Below are 18,350 nucleotides of genomic sequence, written 5' to 3'. Positions count from 1 at the left end.
TATAACGCTGACTCATTAGAGCGGCAGTTTGGGGCACGGTGTTAGAGCTAAACTAAGCATAGTTTACCAATGTATCCAAGTGTGCTTTTCTCTCGTGCGCTCTCCCTCTCTTTCTAAATCCCCATCTTGTGTAACACGTGTCATATTATGTTGAGTTGGCACACTGATATAGGGGCAAGGCCTACTGTAAATAACATTATGGCTGAGCAAGGACATGCCGAACATTGTCAATAAGCAAGATTAAATTAATTATTGATAAGGCCTAAAAAAAAGAACAAATAATTCTAATCAAATTCTAAACAAAACAAACAAACAACTTGTTTTAAATAGACTATGTCACACTTACAGGCACCATAATTTCTCCCGGGGGAATATAATATTAAAACAACGCAGACTATGATGGGTTTTATGCACATTCAATATGTCTCTCTGGTGTGGATATGCTCTCTCTGGTGTGGATATGCTCTCTCTGGTGTGGATATGCTCTCTCTGGTGTGAGATGAAGAGGTTGAAGCTCTGGAAATAAGCCAAACATGCGGTAGGATTTGACCAACCCCATGCCCTCCTCCTTCACTGCCCAAATAGGCATCTTCAGGGTGAATGACAGGCATCCAAAGTCCAGACAGAGAGAGTCTGCATTATGGAAGAATTTAAAGTGTTACAGGGAAGTAAGCCTTGTGCTATTTTCAGACACTTTCAGTTTATTTCAGAGTATAAGTGCATGTTTTCTTTCTGTGTCTCTCTTGCTTTCTCTCTGTTTCACCCACAAACACACTCTGGATCCCTCCCTCTGTAGACATCTGCCTGGCAGCCCAGCGGGCGTGCCATGTTTGACGTCACAAAGGAATGCATCACAAGAGTCTGGGGTGAGGGGGGGGGGTATCGTGAAAAGGCTCAGCTCTCACAATGAACAGTAACCTCTGCACCCTCACACAGTGCTCGCTCTGGTGCGCGTACCCACACACTTCAACTACTAGAAAGATGGAGAGAACAGCGGAACACACAGGCGTATGCACATGGGAACAACACACGCAGTGTCACACACAGCGTCAAATAAACATGCATATTGTAAACACAGAGATGCCTTAGGAGGACTATCTAAAAACTGAACATAGACACAGTTGAGAGCTGATTGCATTAAATTGTGTGATGAGAACCAGACAAATGCCCTCCGTCCCGCTTGACCTCTCTATTTTGTCTTTCCAAGAATCATACCGTTTTTCTCATTTATGTGCGTCAGACTTCCTCTCATTCAGAGGATTTACAGTAAAACCATTGTCTAAGAATCATAGGTTATCAGGTAACTACAGAAAAACAAACCAAATGGGGTAGATATGAGACCTTAGACAGGAGAATTTTCTTTGTCAATGTTGTTAGCTGCATGATGAGTCCTCGTCTTGGAAAAGCCTTGTAAGCGAAACGTAAACAACAATAAAACGAGTCTCCATTCCATCCATCAAATGTCGCTATTTTATGGTATTTTTTTTATTTAACCTTTATTTAACTAGGCAAGTCAGGTGGTACCTGCCTCTCTGCCCAGCTCCAAACAATCAACCCCCTGACACAGGCAGGGCAACCAAACAGACGCCCGAAAGACGGCTGCTCCATCCCCATGGCAACAGGACTCTGTTTGGTATAGTTTGTTGTTCAGAAAACAGAGTAGGTAGTCACATACTGAAATGACTCTCTCAGGAGCAGAGAAATGTATTTACTGGCCCTGTATACAATAGATCCCTATATGGGAAACAAGATATTTTGCTCTGTTGCATTGCATTGTGGGAAGAAAGGTTTCCTAATGCCTTATCTTATCTAAGGGAACTCAAGCTATTTAACGTGTTACAGGGTAGTAAGTAGTGACTTCATGCTTGTTTATTCCATGTTTAACTCTGTTGTGTGTGTTGCACTGCTTTGCTTTATCTTGGCCAGTTCGCAGTTGTAAATGAGAACTTGTTCTCAACTAGCCTACAACGTTAAATAAAGGTGAAATTAACTAAAAATAAAAAACATTACATCTCATGAGTGTGGGTGAGTGAGCGAGTTAGCACTGATATGCACGCCAGGCATCACAACCAAGGAAGGGCTGTGGGCCTATTCCACGTTCTCAGCAGCGTATCAGAGAACACACATTTGCGTTCTCCAGAGGCATGCCATTCCAATAAATGTAGCTTGTACTTACACAGATATGGGTTTGTTCTTTTTGCAACGTTACGGAATAAGGCCTCACCTGCGTTGACAACTAAATTCATTAGTAGCATGACACTGATCAGTAACTCATAAAGTGGTCATCTGTCTCTACTGTTAATCTCTCTCCATATCTTCCTCTCTCTCTGCCCTCCCCTCCTGTGGGTTTGGGCCGGATCTGCTCTCTGTCCGTAGGCGAGGGAGAATTCCGGCAGGGGTGGGGGGCTTTCCCCGGGAAGAACGAGAGCTTTGTCCCCTGAGGGACGGAGCCATAGGCTGACAGACAGTCTGGCAACCTCAAACTCTGAGGGAAAGGGAGGGAGACAGACAGAAAAGAGAGACACAGAAACAGAGACCGAGGCAGAAGAGAGACAGAGACAGAAGATACATGTCCAAATCACAGTGATGCTAACATCAACAATAACATCAACGCTGTCTGAGAGAGTTGATGATCTCTGCATCATGTAATGCACCAAGGGCCTGAGATAACTCACCTATTAACCAACGCTAGCTAACACAAACTACTGGAGCCAAAATGGCTGCCAGTTGTTGAAGTTTAACCTCCATTCGCTGAGTATCCTCTATATATTGACGAGATATTGGACTGCCTGCTCTAACAATATGAAAAAATGTCCGCAAAGGCGGAAGGCAGGAGTCGGAAACATTCTGGAAATGAGAGGGCAGACACGTATGTGAACAACAAGCACAACTCCTATATAAAATATTCCCCACTTGGTCTGCTCAAGGCTATATGCTCGCACAGACTAATTTGGGGGCGGAGTCAACCCTATCACTTCACCTCTTCCTCTCTGGTATTCTGGGAAATCCAGAATGTGGGGGTCGCCAAGGGGTCAATCAGGGGTCGAGGTCAGGAGGTTGTGTCAGACGTAGCTGGTGGTAAGTGGGCAGTCACTTCCTTTTTAACTACCCCTTTTTAAAACATGGTACAATGCATTGGTCCCATGTCGTGCGTTGACCTACCTAGCTAATCAAGGTTTGGCTGACTAAACACTCTCCAATGTTTGCACAGTCGGGTAGAACAGCACTGCAACAGATAAATCAGTTTCAACTGACTGAGAGCCAAACAGAAATGTAGAAGTATGATAAGTATCCCTCAACTCTAATACAACAACTGCATATACACATGCTCAGGTACAGAGATGGAAACATAATACAGGAAAATGTGTCAAATGTTTCTAGCCAAATATCAGACTGATCCTTTTAGCATTTCACAAGACAGTGGTGAGAATTCTCTATCTACATGACAACTGCCTTCGGATCACTGTAGAAAAGATTCCAAACCAAGCTAGTGAGAGAAACCAAATGTTAGCCTAAACCTGGATAAAAATTCAACAATTTCCTGGGTTTTGGAATCCTCTCACATCCTGTTTGGTGTGACCTTACAGTGCCTCGTTGTCCCCTCTCGTCCCCTGGAGTTCTGTTGTTCGGGCCGTCATCCTAAAGCTCCCTGTTCTATACAGCATATTATTATTCTGGAACATTAGTCAAGTGTGTGTATAGGGGGATTGTGTGTGTGTAGGGAGGTTGTGTGTGTGTGTGTGTGTGTGTGTCTGTGTATATGCGTGTGTATCAATGCATGTGTGAATCCAAGCCAGAGTTACCCAATGGGGCCTGCAGTGCGTGAAAGGGAATCCCGTGCCAACTCCTACCTGCTCCACCATCCCCTTCACCATCCTGCCCCCCCCAACCCAATCAGAGCCTGGGATCTCCGGATGCAGCCTGCCGGCATTTCCAAAATAAAGAGAGGGGGGGCCTGGGCCTAGTGAACTCTTATCACAGCCAGTCAGACACTGTGCCAAGGGAAACACACCGGAGCCTTGCCCTGGTTGAACTCCTCCACAGAGCCTGGTACCGCCACCCCATCACAGGTGATGCCTGTCTTGCAGCAACACGCTGGCATTGAGGATATGCCAATGTCAGCGAAAGGATAAGTACAGGTTTGTTCCAATCAAGACTGAGGGAGTTTTTCCTTGCCACCCTCTGTGTCGGCTATGCTATAGTTGGGGGGTTTTGAACTTTGTTGTCTCAACATGGACAGTAAGCGAAACTATGCACTTTGTGACAAAGGTATTTGTAGAAAAAAACCTTGATTGGTTGGAGAATTAATATAGAAGATTGGAATTAACTAATAGCAAGGTAATTTATTCAATTGATTTGTGGTTACATTTAGCATTTCAACCTGTTTCCATCTACAAGACCAGGATTTCTTCCTAGTTGTATTTCAAGCCACAAATAGAGAATAGCTTGTTTGCAATTTTAAAATGCAGAGTAGTTATTGATTTGAATTTACGAGGACCGTCTCTTCCGACTCATCCCATGACCTACTTAACAAACCACTTTATTTCAAATGACTAAATCGGCCATAACTGTGATGCCCTCTCTCTAACCATCACAGTGCTTTCAGAAAGTATTCATACCCCTAGACTTAGTCCACATTTTTTGTTCTACAGGCTGAATTCAAAATGGATTTAAAAAATGTAACTATTACAACGTGAAAATAAATGTTCAAACATTTCTAAAAAATATGTTAACTATGAAATACAGAAATAACTCCTGTACATAAGTATTTACACCCCTGAGTCAATACGTGTTAGAGTCACCTTTGGCAGCGATTACAGCTGTGAGTCTTTCTGGTGGTCTCTAAGAGAAAGTATTTCCACACCTGGATCGTACAATATTTGCACATTATTCTTTAAGCTCTGTCAAGTTGGTTGTTGATCATTGCTAGACAGCAATTTTCAAGTCTTGCCATAGTTATTCAAGCCAAATTCAGTCAGAACTGCAACTAAGCCACTCAGGAACCTTCAATGTTGTCCTGGTATGCAATTCCAGTGTATATTTGGCCTTGTGTTATAGGTTATTGTCCTCCTGAAAAGGTGAATTCGTCTCCCAGTGTCTGTTGGACAGCAGACTGAACCAAATTTTCCTCTAGTATTTTGCCTGTGCTTAGCTCTATTCTGTTTATTTGTATCTCCCCAAAAAAACTCCCTAGTCCTTGCCAATGACAAGCATACCCATAACATGATGCATCCACCACCATGCTTGAAAATATGAAAAGTGGCACTCAGTGATGTGTTGTGTTCACCCCAAACAGAACACTTTGTATTCAGGACATAAATGTAATTTCTTTGCCATTTTTTTTTTGCAGTTTTACTTTAGTGCCTTATTGCAAACAGAATGCGTGTTTTTGAATATTTTTATTCTGTACAAGCTTCCTTCTTTTTACTCTGTCATTTAGTTTAGTATTGTGGAGTAACTACAATGTTGTTGATCCATCCTCAGTTTTCTCCTATCACAGCCATTAAACTCTGTAATTGTTTTAAAATCACCATGGAACTCATTGTGAAATCCCTGAGCGGTTTCCTACCTCACCAGCAACTGAGTTAGGAAGGACACCTGTATCTTTATAGTGACTAGGTGAATTGATACACCATTCAAAGTGTAACTAATAACTTCACCATGCTCAAAGGGATATTCAATGTCTGCTTTTTTTTTTTACCCATCTTTGCGAGGTATTGGAAAACCTCCCTGGTCTTTGTGGTTGAATCTGTGTCTGAAATTCACTCTTCGACTGATGGACCTTACAGATAATTATATGCGTGGGGTACAGAGATTCTGTAGTCATTCAAAAATCATGTTAAACACTATTATTGCCCACAGAGTGAGTCTATGCAACTTATTAAGCAGAGTTTTACTCCTGAACTTAGGCTTGCCATAACTTCAAGGGTTAAATACTTATTGACACAAGGCATTTCAGCTTTTCATTTTTAATTACTTTTTAAACATTTCTAAAAACATAATTCCACTTTGACAATAGGGAAAATTGTGTGTAGGCCAGTGACACAAAATCTAAATTTAAAATGTTCAAATGTGGAAAAAGTAAAAGGGTTGTGAATACTTTCAGAAGGCACTGTACTTCTATTTACATAAAATTCCTCTCGGATTCTCTTTCTAATGTCCATACCAGGGCTCGTCTTCTTACAGCGTCTCAGAGTAAGATCGTAATGAATAAGATGACATGGACAAACAGGACCTGATCCAAGATCAGCACTCTTTAGCTTAGTATTGCTTGACTCTGTAGTCTCCACCTACATACCGGTGACTCGCAAAGCAAGTCTATTGATGCAGCAACCCCTGTTACAGATAATAGAAGTCACTATGCATTTTAGGAGTTTATCAAGTTCAATATGTCTATTTCCTGGACTGAATACCTTACATGCCACCACTGTGGGCTAAATGTCCAAATTGCCCTCATAATTCCCCTCAGTGAGCTTGGGAATGTTGCTGTGTGTGAGTAGCGAGAGACTGCAAGTGTCTGTGAGGGCAGAATAACACAGGGGATGTTTTGCATTGGGGCCCGGAGTGAAAACATGCTGGTGGTGCACAGCTGTGTCAGATGCTTGTCCACTCAGGGGAAAAAAGTGTTGATCCAAGATTTATTTAAACATTTTCTAGCATGAGAGCTCCTTTAAATAGGCACATTCTTCTCCTTTGCGACTGTTCTCGGGTCCTTAGTGCAGTAAGTTCTGTCAATATACCTGGTAGAATGATGGTTGATAAATAACTAAGGGAGCCCTATACATTGTTTATTTTGAAAACGGTTTTAAATTTTCTCAAATTGTTGTTTTCTCAGTTATATTTTTTCTGGTTTAAAAAAAAAAAATTGTTCTTCACTCTCAAAATTACAATTGTTTATAGAGAAACAATGAAATAAATTGGATGTTCTAAGTCCATGTCAATGCTTAAACCACATCTGAATACCATTATTTTTTTTGGTCTGGAAGAAAATTAACAAATGTGATTTTTTTTTTTTGGGGGGGGGATCTAGCGAGTGAGGAATGTGGTCTAATGTGCCAGTCTAGCGATGGTTCTGTACTGCTGCTGATCATTTCATGGCAAAGTTTGCAAATAACAAATAATAGATTTACTTCTGCCAGGTAAGTCTACTTTGCAGATAACATTTAAGGTTTTGGGGAAAGTATTTCTGTCAACCCACAAGACGGTTATCACATCAACTGGCTACACACAGAGTGATTGACAAACGCACGCACCACACAGACAGACGCAATATTCCTGGAAATTAATTGGAAGCTATCAACCGGTTTTTAAACTGTTGTTCCTCTTGAAAAGACAATTAAGCTTAGTTTGACTCCACCAATGCTTAGTGTGGCATTTTCCATGTGATTTCCAACTATAGTTGGCCAAGCTCCAGAGTGCGTGCGCACACACTCTCTTTGTTTCATGTGTGTTTCTTCCTGCTGTTAGTCTGGCCTTGTATTGATCTCGTTCTACAAACGTAGAGCGACTTCGGGTCATTGAAAAGTGGCATATAAGTCCCATGTACTATTATAAGTGGAGGTCGACCGATTAATCGGAATGGCCGATTAATTAGGGCCGATTTCAAGATAACAAATCGGAAATCGGTGTTTTTGGGCGCCGATTAAAAAAAGAAGTTGTTTTTGTAGAAAATAAAAAATACAACTTTATTTAACTAGGCAAGTCAGTTAAGAACACATTCTTATTTTCAATGACGGCCTAGGAACGTTCTGCCTCGTTCAGGGACAGAACGACAGATTTTTACCTTGTCAGCTCGGGGGATCCAGGCTTGCAACCTTACAGTTAACTAGTCCAACGCTCTAACCACCTGATTACATTGCACTCCACGAGGAGCCTGCCTGTTATGCGAATGCAGTAAACCAAGGTAAGTTGCTAGCTAGCATTAAACTTATCTTATAAAAAACAATCAATGACTGTCGTTGCTCCAATGAGTACTTAACCATAAACATCAATGCCTTTCTTAAAATCAATACACAAGTATATATTTTTAAACCTGCATATTTAGCTAGAAGATATCCAGGTTATCAGGCAATATTAACCAGGTGAAATTGTCTCACCTCTTGCATTCATTGCATGCAGAGTCAGGGTATATGCAACAGTTTGGGACGCCTGGCTCTTTGCGAACTAACTAATTTGCCAGAATTTTACGTAATTATGACATAAAATTGAAGGTTGTGCAATGTAACAGGAATATTTAGACTCATGGATGCCACCCATTAGATAAAATACGGAACGGAATAAACATTTTGTTTTCGAGGTGATAGTTTCCGGATTTGACCTAAGGCTCGTATTTGTGTGTGTTTATTATAGTTAAGTCTATGATTTGATATTTGATAGAGCAGTCTGACTGAGGGGTGGTAGGCAGCAGCAGGCTCGTAATAGTCAAAGGTATATGGTTTAGAGAGAAATAGTCGACGCGTTATAATTCCTGTAATAACTTGCGGCTGAACTTGAAAGGGGTTCCTTCGTTATTTTACCGTTCATGTCTTCCATAGAAAAGGTCTTGATCTACTTCATATAAAGGTCTGTGTTTCGTGCTTAAACCGCCTCAGCGTTTTTGATACCTGTGTAAATCTCACTAGGATAAGGTAACGTTTGTCAACATATTTTCATAAATCCACTCTTCAAAAAAAATTCTTTGCTTATATTTAGCCAATATTGATCAGAGTTACCTTGTCCTATGGATATCTACACAGTTGTAAAATTGGCAAGGTGGTGTAAGCCTACACGAAACACAGACCTTATTTTAAGTGAATCTAAAAATATCCTATGGAATAAATGAATGAAGGAACCGCTTTTCAGATGTTGCTAGAAGGTGGCATGGAATTGACTCGCACTTTGGTAGTCAATTCTTACCATGCCCATTACTAAAATAGGATTTCCTGCATATAGAAATTACAGTTTTTGTTTAACATTCATCATTCATGTTATGAGACTAAATTGATTTTATTTATGTATTATATTAAGTTAAAATAAAAGTGTTCATTGTTCATTCAGTATTGTTGCAATTGTAATTATTACAAAAATGTGTGTGTGTGTGTATATACAGTGGGGAAAACAAGTATTTGATAACCTGCAAAATCGGCAGTGTTTCCTACTTACAAAGCATGTAGAGGTTTGTAATTTTTTATCATAGGTACACTTCAACTGTGAGAGACGGAATCTAAAACAAAAATCCAGAAAATCACATTGTATAATTTTTAAGTAATTCATTTGCATTTTATTCGGTATCTGCTTTTTTTGTCCTCCAATAATCGGTATCGGCGTTGAAAGATCATAATCAGTCGACCTCTAATTATAAGTGTGTATTCATAGTGTATGTGTGACAATGTGTTTACGACCGATTGTGTGCATCTGAAGGCCAATGTGTCAATGACTGACTGATGTGGAGGTGTGTGTGTGTGTATCGGATTAATACAGGGGCTTACCGGGCCCCTCCTGGGCCCAGGCCCGTGAGGGGCCCAAGAGGCAGCAAAAAATTATTATATATCTCTACATTTTTTATTGTATTTAAGACACTTAATTATATACAGTACCAGTCAAAATTGTGGACACACCTACTCATTCAAGGGTTTTTCTTTATTTTTACCATTTTCTACATTGTAGAAAAATAGTGAAGACATCGAAATTATGAAATTACACAGATGGAATCATGTTGTAACTAAAAAAAAAGGCTTATTTTATATATTTATATTTGAGATTCTTCAAAGTAGCCACCCTTCGCCTGGATGCCAGCTTTGCACACTCTTGGCATTCTCTCAACCAACTTCAACCAATCACCTGGAATGCATTTCAATTAACAGGTGTGCCTTGTTCAAATTTAATTTGTGGAAATTCTTTCCTTCTTAATGCATTTGAGCGAATCAGTTGTCTTGTGACAAGGTAGGGATTGAAAGTTTCTTCAAGTGCAGTCGCAGAAACCATCATGAAACTGGCTCTCATGAGGAACGCTTACAGGAAAGGAATACCCAGAGTTACCTCGGCAGCAGAGGATAAGTTCATTTGAATTACAAGCCTCAGAAATTGCAGCCCAAATAAATGCTTCAGAGTTCAAGTAACAGACATATCTCAACATCAACTGTTCAGAGTAAACTGCGTGAATCAGGCCTTCATGGTCAAATTGCTGCAAAGAACCCACAACAAAGGACATCAATAAGAAGAGACTTGCTTGGGCCAAGAAACATGAGCAATGGACATTAGACCGGTGGAAATCTGTCCTTTAATCTGATCCAAATTTGAGATTTTTGGTTCCAACTGCCGTGTCTTTGTGAGACGCATAGTAGGTGAACGGATGATCTCCGCATGCATGGTTCCCACCGTGAAGCATGGAGGAGGAAGTATGATGGTGTGGGGTGCTTTGCTGGTGACAATCGTAGATAATTTATTTAGAATTCACGGCACACTTAACCAGCATGGCTACCACAGCATTCTGCAGCGATACGCCATCCCATCTGGTTTGCGCTTAGTCCCACTATCATTTGTTTTTCAACAGGACAATGACCCAACACACCTCCAGGCTGTATAAGGGCGATTTGACCATGAAGGAGAGTGATGGAGTGCTGCATCAGATGACCTGGCCTCCACAATCAGCCAACAAGTGCTCAGCATATGTGGGAACTCCTTCAAGACTGTTTGAAAAGCATTCCAGGTGAAGCTGGTTGAGAGAATTCCAAGAGTGTGCAAAGCTGTCATCAAGGCAAAGGGTGGCTACTTTGAAGAATCTCAAATATAAAACAGATTTTGATTTGTTGAACACTTTTTTGGTTACTACATGATTCCATATGTGTAATTTCATAGTTTATGTCTTCACTATTATTCTGCAATGTAGAAAATTGTAAAAATAAAGAAAAACCATGGAATGTGTTGGTGTGTCCAAAATTGACGGGTACTATATATATATATATTTTTTTATACAATATTAAGGAATTATATACTGTAACAACTGTGAATCAAGTTATCACAAGCACATACAAGTATCTGCCAAAATAAGGAAACACCAACATAAAAGGTCTTAAAAGGGTGTTGTGCCACAACGAGCTGCCAGAACAGCTTCAATGCACCTTGGTATAGATTCTACAAGTGGCCCTAAACCATGCCAGGAAAATGCACCCCACACCATAACATATAATTTTGTATCCCTTATTTACTAAAGTGTCCCTTGTTTACGCCTTTATTTTGGCAGTTACCGGTATCCCTACAGTCCAGAAGGCTGCAGTTTTGGCAGCATGTGAGCCAAATATAGGCTACAGTTTGTTGCATTGTGGCCATAGACATGCAATCCATACATGGGTTTTGTAACCTCTGACCCTGGCAATCTCACTGCTAAACTCATGGGCACACTAGCATTGGATGCCATTCCTGACTTGAATGGGAACTGCCATCTATAGATTATATTTCTATAGTTGCTGCAGCTGCCGGTTTGCCTTTTGCAAATTTTATTTGCGGCTAACAGCAGAACTGTTTTTCAAAGTAGCTCATCTTGAGATGGGCTATTGCAATGACGAGCGCGTCGGCCATCAGTGAGTAACCTATGGCTTCATCTTCAACATTAGGCGAGTCAGTGTGCCACTGGAAATTGTATTTAGTAGCCAGATTGAGCTCCGTTTCTCAGTGTCAGAGTAGCCAATCATTTAGGTCATTTGTGTGGTATTAAAAAAAAGATTCAGCTAATGTCTTTTACCATGTAAACGAGGGGTAGATTTGCATGAAATGCGTTTCTAAAATCCCCGGGGCTCATGATTTCTTAATCCAGCCCTGTGTATACGTGTACACGCTCACTCTGGTGTGTGTGTCTCTCTGCATCTACTTTCCAGTGATGGCCTCTGGCCTGCATTCAAGGCCATCTTCTGTGTGCACTTTCTTCAATGGTCCTGTTCAATCAGTACGCTCCACTGATGTGTAACTACAGCACAAAGCTACAAGCTCTTCTCCTTTCAAATCTCTACAGCTATAAATAGTGTCTTGTCACCCTAAACACAGCTCTATTGTTGCAACAGTGCACTAAAAAAAACTATTTTAATTCACTTTAAATGTCTTTAAATGACACCCACCATCTCAGATTGTTCTGAAATAATTTATGTCGTTATAAACATATCAAATGAGCATTCCGGCAAAATTATTTTGTTGAAATAGATTTTGATCTTTGAGAAATTAAACTAAATTGATTGATTGTGCCCAAATTGGTCATTTTAATTTGTAGTATTCATATTATATTCAATTATATTACCTAACATCAGATTTGAACCAAACGTTTTTCTAACAATGAATAAGACATGAGGAATCCAAAGAAATTGTCAAAAGCAGCCCACAGACACCCAACGCCCATCCCAACAAAATATAGTATCAGGTTTCTGTTTGACAAGTAGTATAGAGCTGCGGCTCAGAGTATTGATTATTTTTTCTAACAATGAATAAGACATGAGGAATCCAAAGAAATTGTCAAAAGCAGCCCACAGACACCCCACGCCCACCCCGACAAAATATAGTATCAGGTTTATATGTCTGACAAGTAGTATTGAGATGCGGCTCAGAGTATTGATTCTTCATCCTATGTAATGTATTCTCAGTGAATTTGGTGATGATTCTTTCCCCCTGTTCAGAGAAATTAGTCATTGAAGTTGTTAGGTTTATGTCCCATCCTACATCCAGGTATTACCAGGTTCTGTTCCTGCTAATAGGGGTCTTCGCCGGCTATCACTATTGAACACTAGAAATAAAAAATTGGACACCTTTGCACCAGAACCTTCTGCATTCTTCTGAATATCTGCCCTTAAGACCACATCTCTACACTACCCATTTCACAGTTCACCTAATAGCAGGAACTTCGTTGTGGATCAATGGTTTGTGATTATTTTTAGAAGCTCGAACACCTCAATGTTCCTTCAATGGCCGCCAACTTGTGCGCCTCTCTACCTTTCCTTGAACCCTTAAAGCATTTCGCTAAACCCGTAACAACATCTGATAAATATGTGTATGGGATGTGACCAATATAATTTGATTTGATTAAAGGGGTGGTTCTCCTGTACACTTTGAAATGATCGGTGAAACACTGAAGAAACCAAGCCCTTGTTCTCTCGCTCTCTCTATAGGAACAGATTGTGTCTTTTGAAACCCATCGGGAGCGAACACAGACCTCCCTTTCCCCAAACAACTGTATATTGCTCACTGCCACAACAGAGAGACAAGTATAGGCAGGTCTGGGACAAAGCTTCAGAGAAGAAAGAAACTAACAAAAAACAAGAGGCAGGAGGTAGTGCAGAGATAACATCTTTACATCACAAAGGAGGGACTGTGTTGGTTGTGTTGCTCCATATAGCCTACAAACCCTACATTAAAACATATATATATATATATTTGCGCAACAGGGAGATTTTCCAGTCCAGTGGATTCGTTGATGTCTGTTCAGTCAGAACAGTGGAGAATGAGAGTGGAGGGGAGTGTGTGGGAACAAGTTAAGATTGACTTGATTTGTCAATTGTACACAATGTCCAACTAAAATGTGACTTCTGCTTTATCCCAACCCCTCCAATAGGCAAACATACAGGTTGGAGAGGTTGAGGCAGGGGGCTGCCATACTGGGCGCTCGTGGAGTAGTTGCTGTGGGGGGTTAAGTGCCTTGCTAAAGGGCACAACGTCAGGCAAGGCAATGGCATCCAGGATTTTATACCAGTTACCCTCCGGTTGCCAGCTCACTCCCAAACAGATTATTTTCCCGTCAGACCCGGGATTCTCCCAGCTGCTGGCTTGCCTCTTAATGAGGAAGATTTAGGTGATGGACTGAAACAGTGATACTTTGTCCTACTTAGTGTTTGGTGTGACCGAAAACCTTGAAATTGGGTGTAGAACTAAGACGAGACCTACCATGGTCCATATTCTCCGAAGTGGTGTCGGTCTCGTCTAACAAAAACACTACCTTGATCTTTTTCTGTTTGCCTAACGTAACACGGCTGCACAGAGAGATTATCCAAGATGGAAGTGGGTCTGTGGTGATCTGAACGAATGGAAAAGGAGGGGATGTGGAACAAAAACAAACTCTGAACCATTACAGATATTGCCAAGCCACTGACAGGGATTATCGGACTTGGCAAAACCATTATTATCATAATTTTGACTCTGTGTGAATTCAGGTGGCCTTGTGTTTTGACTATCAAGTCTCTCAGCCTGACAGTTCCGAGAAGCGTTTGGTTTGAGAGGGTTGAATTCTCTCTGCATCACCTTCATTGCATCGATTTGATGTGGTTTAATGACAAGGTCCATGGAAGGGCCTAGATGGCCAAAGCTAGAGCCCAAAACACCTACATAAATCTACATCACGGCCATTCTCGCAATGAACGTCATCAAAGTTCAAAGTGTGACTTCTGACGGTCTTTAAAATTCACCCACTAGAATTCTTGACCTTTGCTTGTGAAGCGGCTGGTCTCATTATCGAGAAATGCTCGCTAGACGTTTGACAATCTCCTCAGACTGAGAGCTCTCTTCTTTCTGTTGTATGTATACAGGCTACAGTGCTCACATGACATGAAGCAATAACGTAGCGCAACAGAGAGGGAGATGCTCTGTCCAAATAATCATCTCGTTTCCCACGCTCCCTGTGAGATCAAGCCAAGAGCAAACACAACAAAACCTGTGACAAAATTGAAATCCCTTTTGGACTGCAGCCAAAGTGAATTAATAGTGTCCCATTTTGCCATTTGAAGGGACAATAATAATCAAATGTGTATGTTTGTGCTTGTAATTTGTGAGCTATTAGAGCCGGTATTGTGGTGGAGAGGGGAGAAAAGTGAGCTTCGCCAAAGAAAGTGTGTGGTGAGGTGTAGCCTCTGGCAATGCAACAATATAACCTATAGTACAATGTCCTGAGGCCTGTAGGTCAAGCTCCCCAGCAAATAGAAAGACTAACCATTTCACTCAGAGACAATTGAACAGGTGAAACTGAATTTGACAGTTTGTCATGGAACTAAGGAAATGTGGTAATTCACAGAAGTTGACACCCGTTTGGCCTTTTAGCTCTCTATAGTGTTGTCTATAACAATGTTCTAACCTCTGTGCATCGTCAAAACCAGCCTACTGTGGATGTGACCAGTTTGGTGACTTACTGTTGTTAGACTTGAGGTCACGATGGATGACAGGAACGATGGCCTCTGTGTGCAGGTAGAGCATCCCTCTAGCAATCTGTACCGCCCAGTTGACCAAGACGTGTGGCGGGATGCGGCGCCCAGCCAGCGCTCGGCTCAGCGGGCCACCGGATGCGTACTCCATGATGAGGCACAAGTTGGGTTCCTGTAAGCAAACCCCTTTGAGGGCGATGATGTTGGGATGAGTGAGCATGGCAAACAGCCGGGCCTCCTGACGCACGTTCTGGGCCGTCACGCTGATGTCCTCGTCTGGGTCCTGGCGGGCCGCCTTCACGGCCACCTCCAGCCCACCTCTCCACGTACCGCGATACACCTTGCCGAAGCCGCCGACCCCAATGACCTCCTCGAGGCTCAGTTCCCTGAAATCCACGGCCTCGGGTTCGAACTCCCCCACCCCCACTACGGCTGGCCCAAGCTCCCCAACCACGCCGACTCCATTGCCCTGCAGTTTCCCATATGAAGGAGGCTTGAAGGAGACATAGTTTGAGGGGAAGATGCCCACTTTGTTGTTGACCTTGCCCGCCCACCAGCCCTCGTCACCGGATATCTCAGAGTCCAGTGACAGGACTTCCACCAGGTCCCCTTTGTGGAGGGTGAGCTCGTCTTTACCGGACGCCTCATAGTCGAATAAAGCCGTCCACACGGGATTGGTGAAGGTCCCTTTTTGTGATTGTTCCAGACCTTTCCAGTTCGACAGTGGGCCGCGGGTAAAAATGTTCTTCAGCGGCTCCATGGAGCCACAACGAGCAGATGTTCAGACACTGGGTTTGATTCTGTATGTTTTTGAAAAGAAAGTACAATAATGTACTTTATTGTGCCTCTCTCCTGTTTGTCTGTGTCTAGTTGGCTCATCAGGGACCAATGAAATTTGTTCAAAGGCCTGGCCAACAGGAACACAACCGTGTTCAAAGACAACAGGATAGAAAATGTATCTCATGCAACATGACATGGACTGCATATGTTTCCATTAGAGCCGGCAACAATCAAACAGAGGCCATGGATGTGAACAGTCCTACCAAGTGTGCCAATGTGTAAAAAGGCAGAATTGTCTCCATAAAACAAATTTCTACTCAACTGTTGTGGTGTGGTTTCTCAATGCATGGTTTGAGCACATAGCTCACTTAATTACTCTATTACTATAGCACAAATTGTCACATATTGACCAATGATTAGGTGCTGCTTCTTGAGATATGAAATAAAGGTGAACTTATTCAACTATAGCAAAACCACGACCGTGTAGAACACAGGATGGATCACATCATACCAAAATGAGCATCAGGTGGTTGTAGAATATCCAGATCATTGGACAATAATAACCCAACGGAAGAGTTCAACTCCGTTTAGCTGTCCATTTTGAGTTCTGCATTTTTAGCCATGAAGTGCGGTGGCCACCATAAGCAGGAAGCGCTGAGAAGAGGAGAAGAATAGCAGGAAAGGCGCATTTAGTCCTGAGAACCCCGTGCTTTACGACAAGTTGCAGAGCTTACCAACTCGCCCTAAACCATGAGCACGAATAACGGTGTCTGGCCAAAACTTCTATGCGTTCTGTCAACAAATCCCGCACCTGTTTGCGCAACTGTATCCATATTACCCGGTGGTGACATACAATGTCTCAATTGTACACGTATGTATTTTCAATAAGAACTTGATATCCACCTAGTTCGCAACAGGAAGAGTTGTACAAACCTACTTAGGAGTCTACGTTTTCTAAAAGAGAAACACACACCAAAAACAAATCCTGTATTGTGCGTAACGATACTTTAGTGCCAAGCCCTGGCAAGCTCGTCGTTATTATCAATGTCATAATTAATGCATTAATATTTGTTATCATGTCCCCTCTTCCTTAAGCAGTCTTCCCTCGTCCCGTTCTCGAACCACTCTACCTCTGTGCTTACAATCAAAGAAGAGGGTGGGGTTTAGAAACTTTTTCCCAACAGGAAAAGAATCAGGGGTGTATTCATTACTTCTTGCAACGGAAACAGTTGACCGTTTAAGAACCAAACGGAAGCAAACGGAACAAATCTGGGAGGGACCTACCTGAATTTGTCCAATAGAAGCTCTCGTTTTCGTTGCAAAACTTTTCCCGTTTGGAGTAAACGGTTTTGTTGCAACAGACGAAACGTTTTGCAACAAAATCGGCGAATATACCCCTGCGCCCAGATTAGAGAAACAAAGCAACAACTCGCTCTGGTCGAGAGAGGATGGAGTGGGCAGTAATATGCGGACTAATTCCTAATACCCGTGTTCTGCATTTGAGGTTTACTTGAATATCTGAGTGCCAAATAAATACGCATGTCGCACAAGGGAGCCTTATTGTCATTGGGCCGCTAATTGTTATGGGCCAAGTGTCACAACTGGATGAGGTTATACACTGAGTGTACAAAACATAAGGGACACCTGCTCTTTCCGTGACAGAGACTGACCAGGTGAATCCAGGTAAAATAAGGATTTTTAAGCCTTGAGACAATTGAGACATGACTTGTGTATGTGTGCCAGTCAGAGGGTGAATGGGCAATACAAAATATGTAAGTGTATGTTGGTAGGTGCCAGGAGCACCGGTTTGAGTGTGTCAAGAACTGCAACGCTGCTGGGTTTTTCACGCTCAACAGTTTCCCGTGTGTATCATGAACGGTCCACCACCCAAAGGACATCCAGCCAACTAGACACAACTGTGGGAAGCTTTGGAGTCAACATGGGCCAGCATCCCTGTGGAACACTTTCAACACCTTGTATAGTCCCTGACCCAACGAATCGAGGCTGTTCTTTACCTTGGGGCAAATTAGTGGTCCGGTCCAATGTGCAAATGTTGGCATATAAACATCGTCATTGAGTTCATGAGGCCTATAATGGGTTACATAGTCTCAAATAATATTGTGGTTGATCATACAGTCATATGAAACAGGGATAATTGTCCTTGTCATTACTGTAGTGTAGATGGGGGAGGGGGCACCTTTGCTGTGTGCTGCTATGTGGAAACAGTGTTGGTCTTTAATAGCTTCCCTGCCCCGTGGTAGGTGCTTGTTGCTCCGCTGCTTCCTAAAGTCAACTCCCCCACCAAACACCACCCATGCATCTCCCACCACATGTATCCCCCATCCCATTTATTGAGGCGACAGGTAGCCTAGCGGTTAGAGATTTGGGCCAGTAACCGAAAAGTTGCTGGATCGAATCCCAGAG

At 42.1% G+C, this 18,350-nt stretch overlaps 1 protein-coding gene across 2 annotated transcripts in view; it reads right to left on the bottom strand.

The window, feature by feature from the left end:
* Nucleotides 1–17,060, bottom strand: part of LOC112214779 (mitogen-activated protein kinase kinase kinase 11) — a 42,129-nt gene extending 25,069 nt beyond the window's left edge. For both annotated transcript variants that reach the window (XR_006078949.1, XM_024373792.2), the window contains exon 1: nt 15,135–17,060. Coding sequence is in view for 1 of the 2 variants with exons in the window: in XM_024373792.2 (XP_024229560.1) it covers nt 15,135–15,906 (772 nt within the window). In the remaining variant the exon portion in view is untranslated. The remainder of the gene's footprint in view (nt 1–15,134) is intronic.
* Between the last annotated feature and the right edge of the window lie 1,290 nt (nt 17,061–18,350).

This window comes from Oncorhynchus tshawytscha, linkage group LG15 (genome assembly GCF_018296145.1).
Source record: "Oncorhynchus tshawytscha isolate Ot180627B linkage group LG15, Otsh_v2.0, whole genome shotgun sequence".
Classification (NCBI taxonomy): Eukaryota; Metazoa; Chordata; class Actinopteri; order Salmoniformes; family Salmonidae; genus Oncorhynchus; species Oncorhynchus tshawytscha.
The sequence above is the reverse complement of the archived record's forward strand: the minus strand, read 5'-3'. Positions and strand labels throughout refer to the sequence as shown.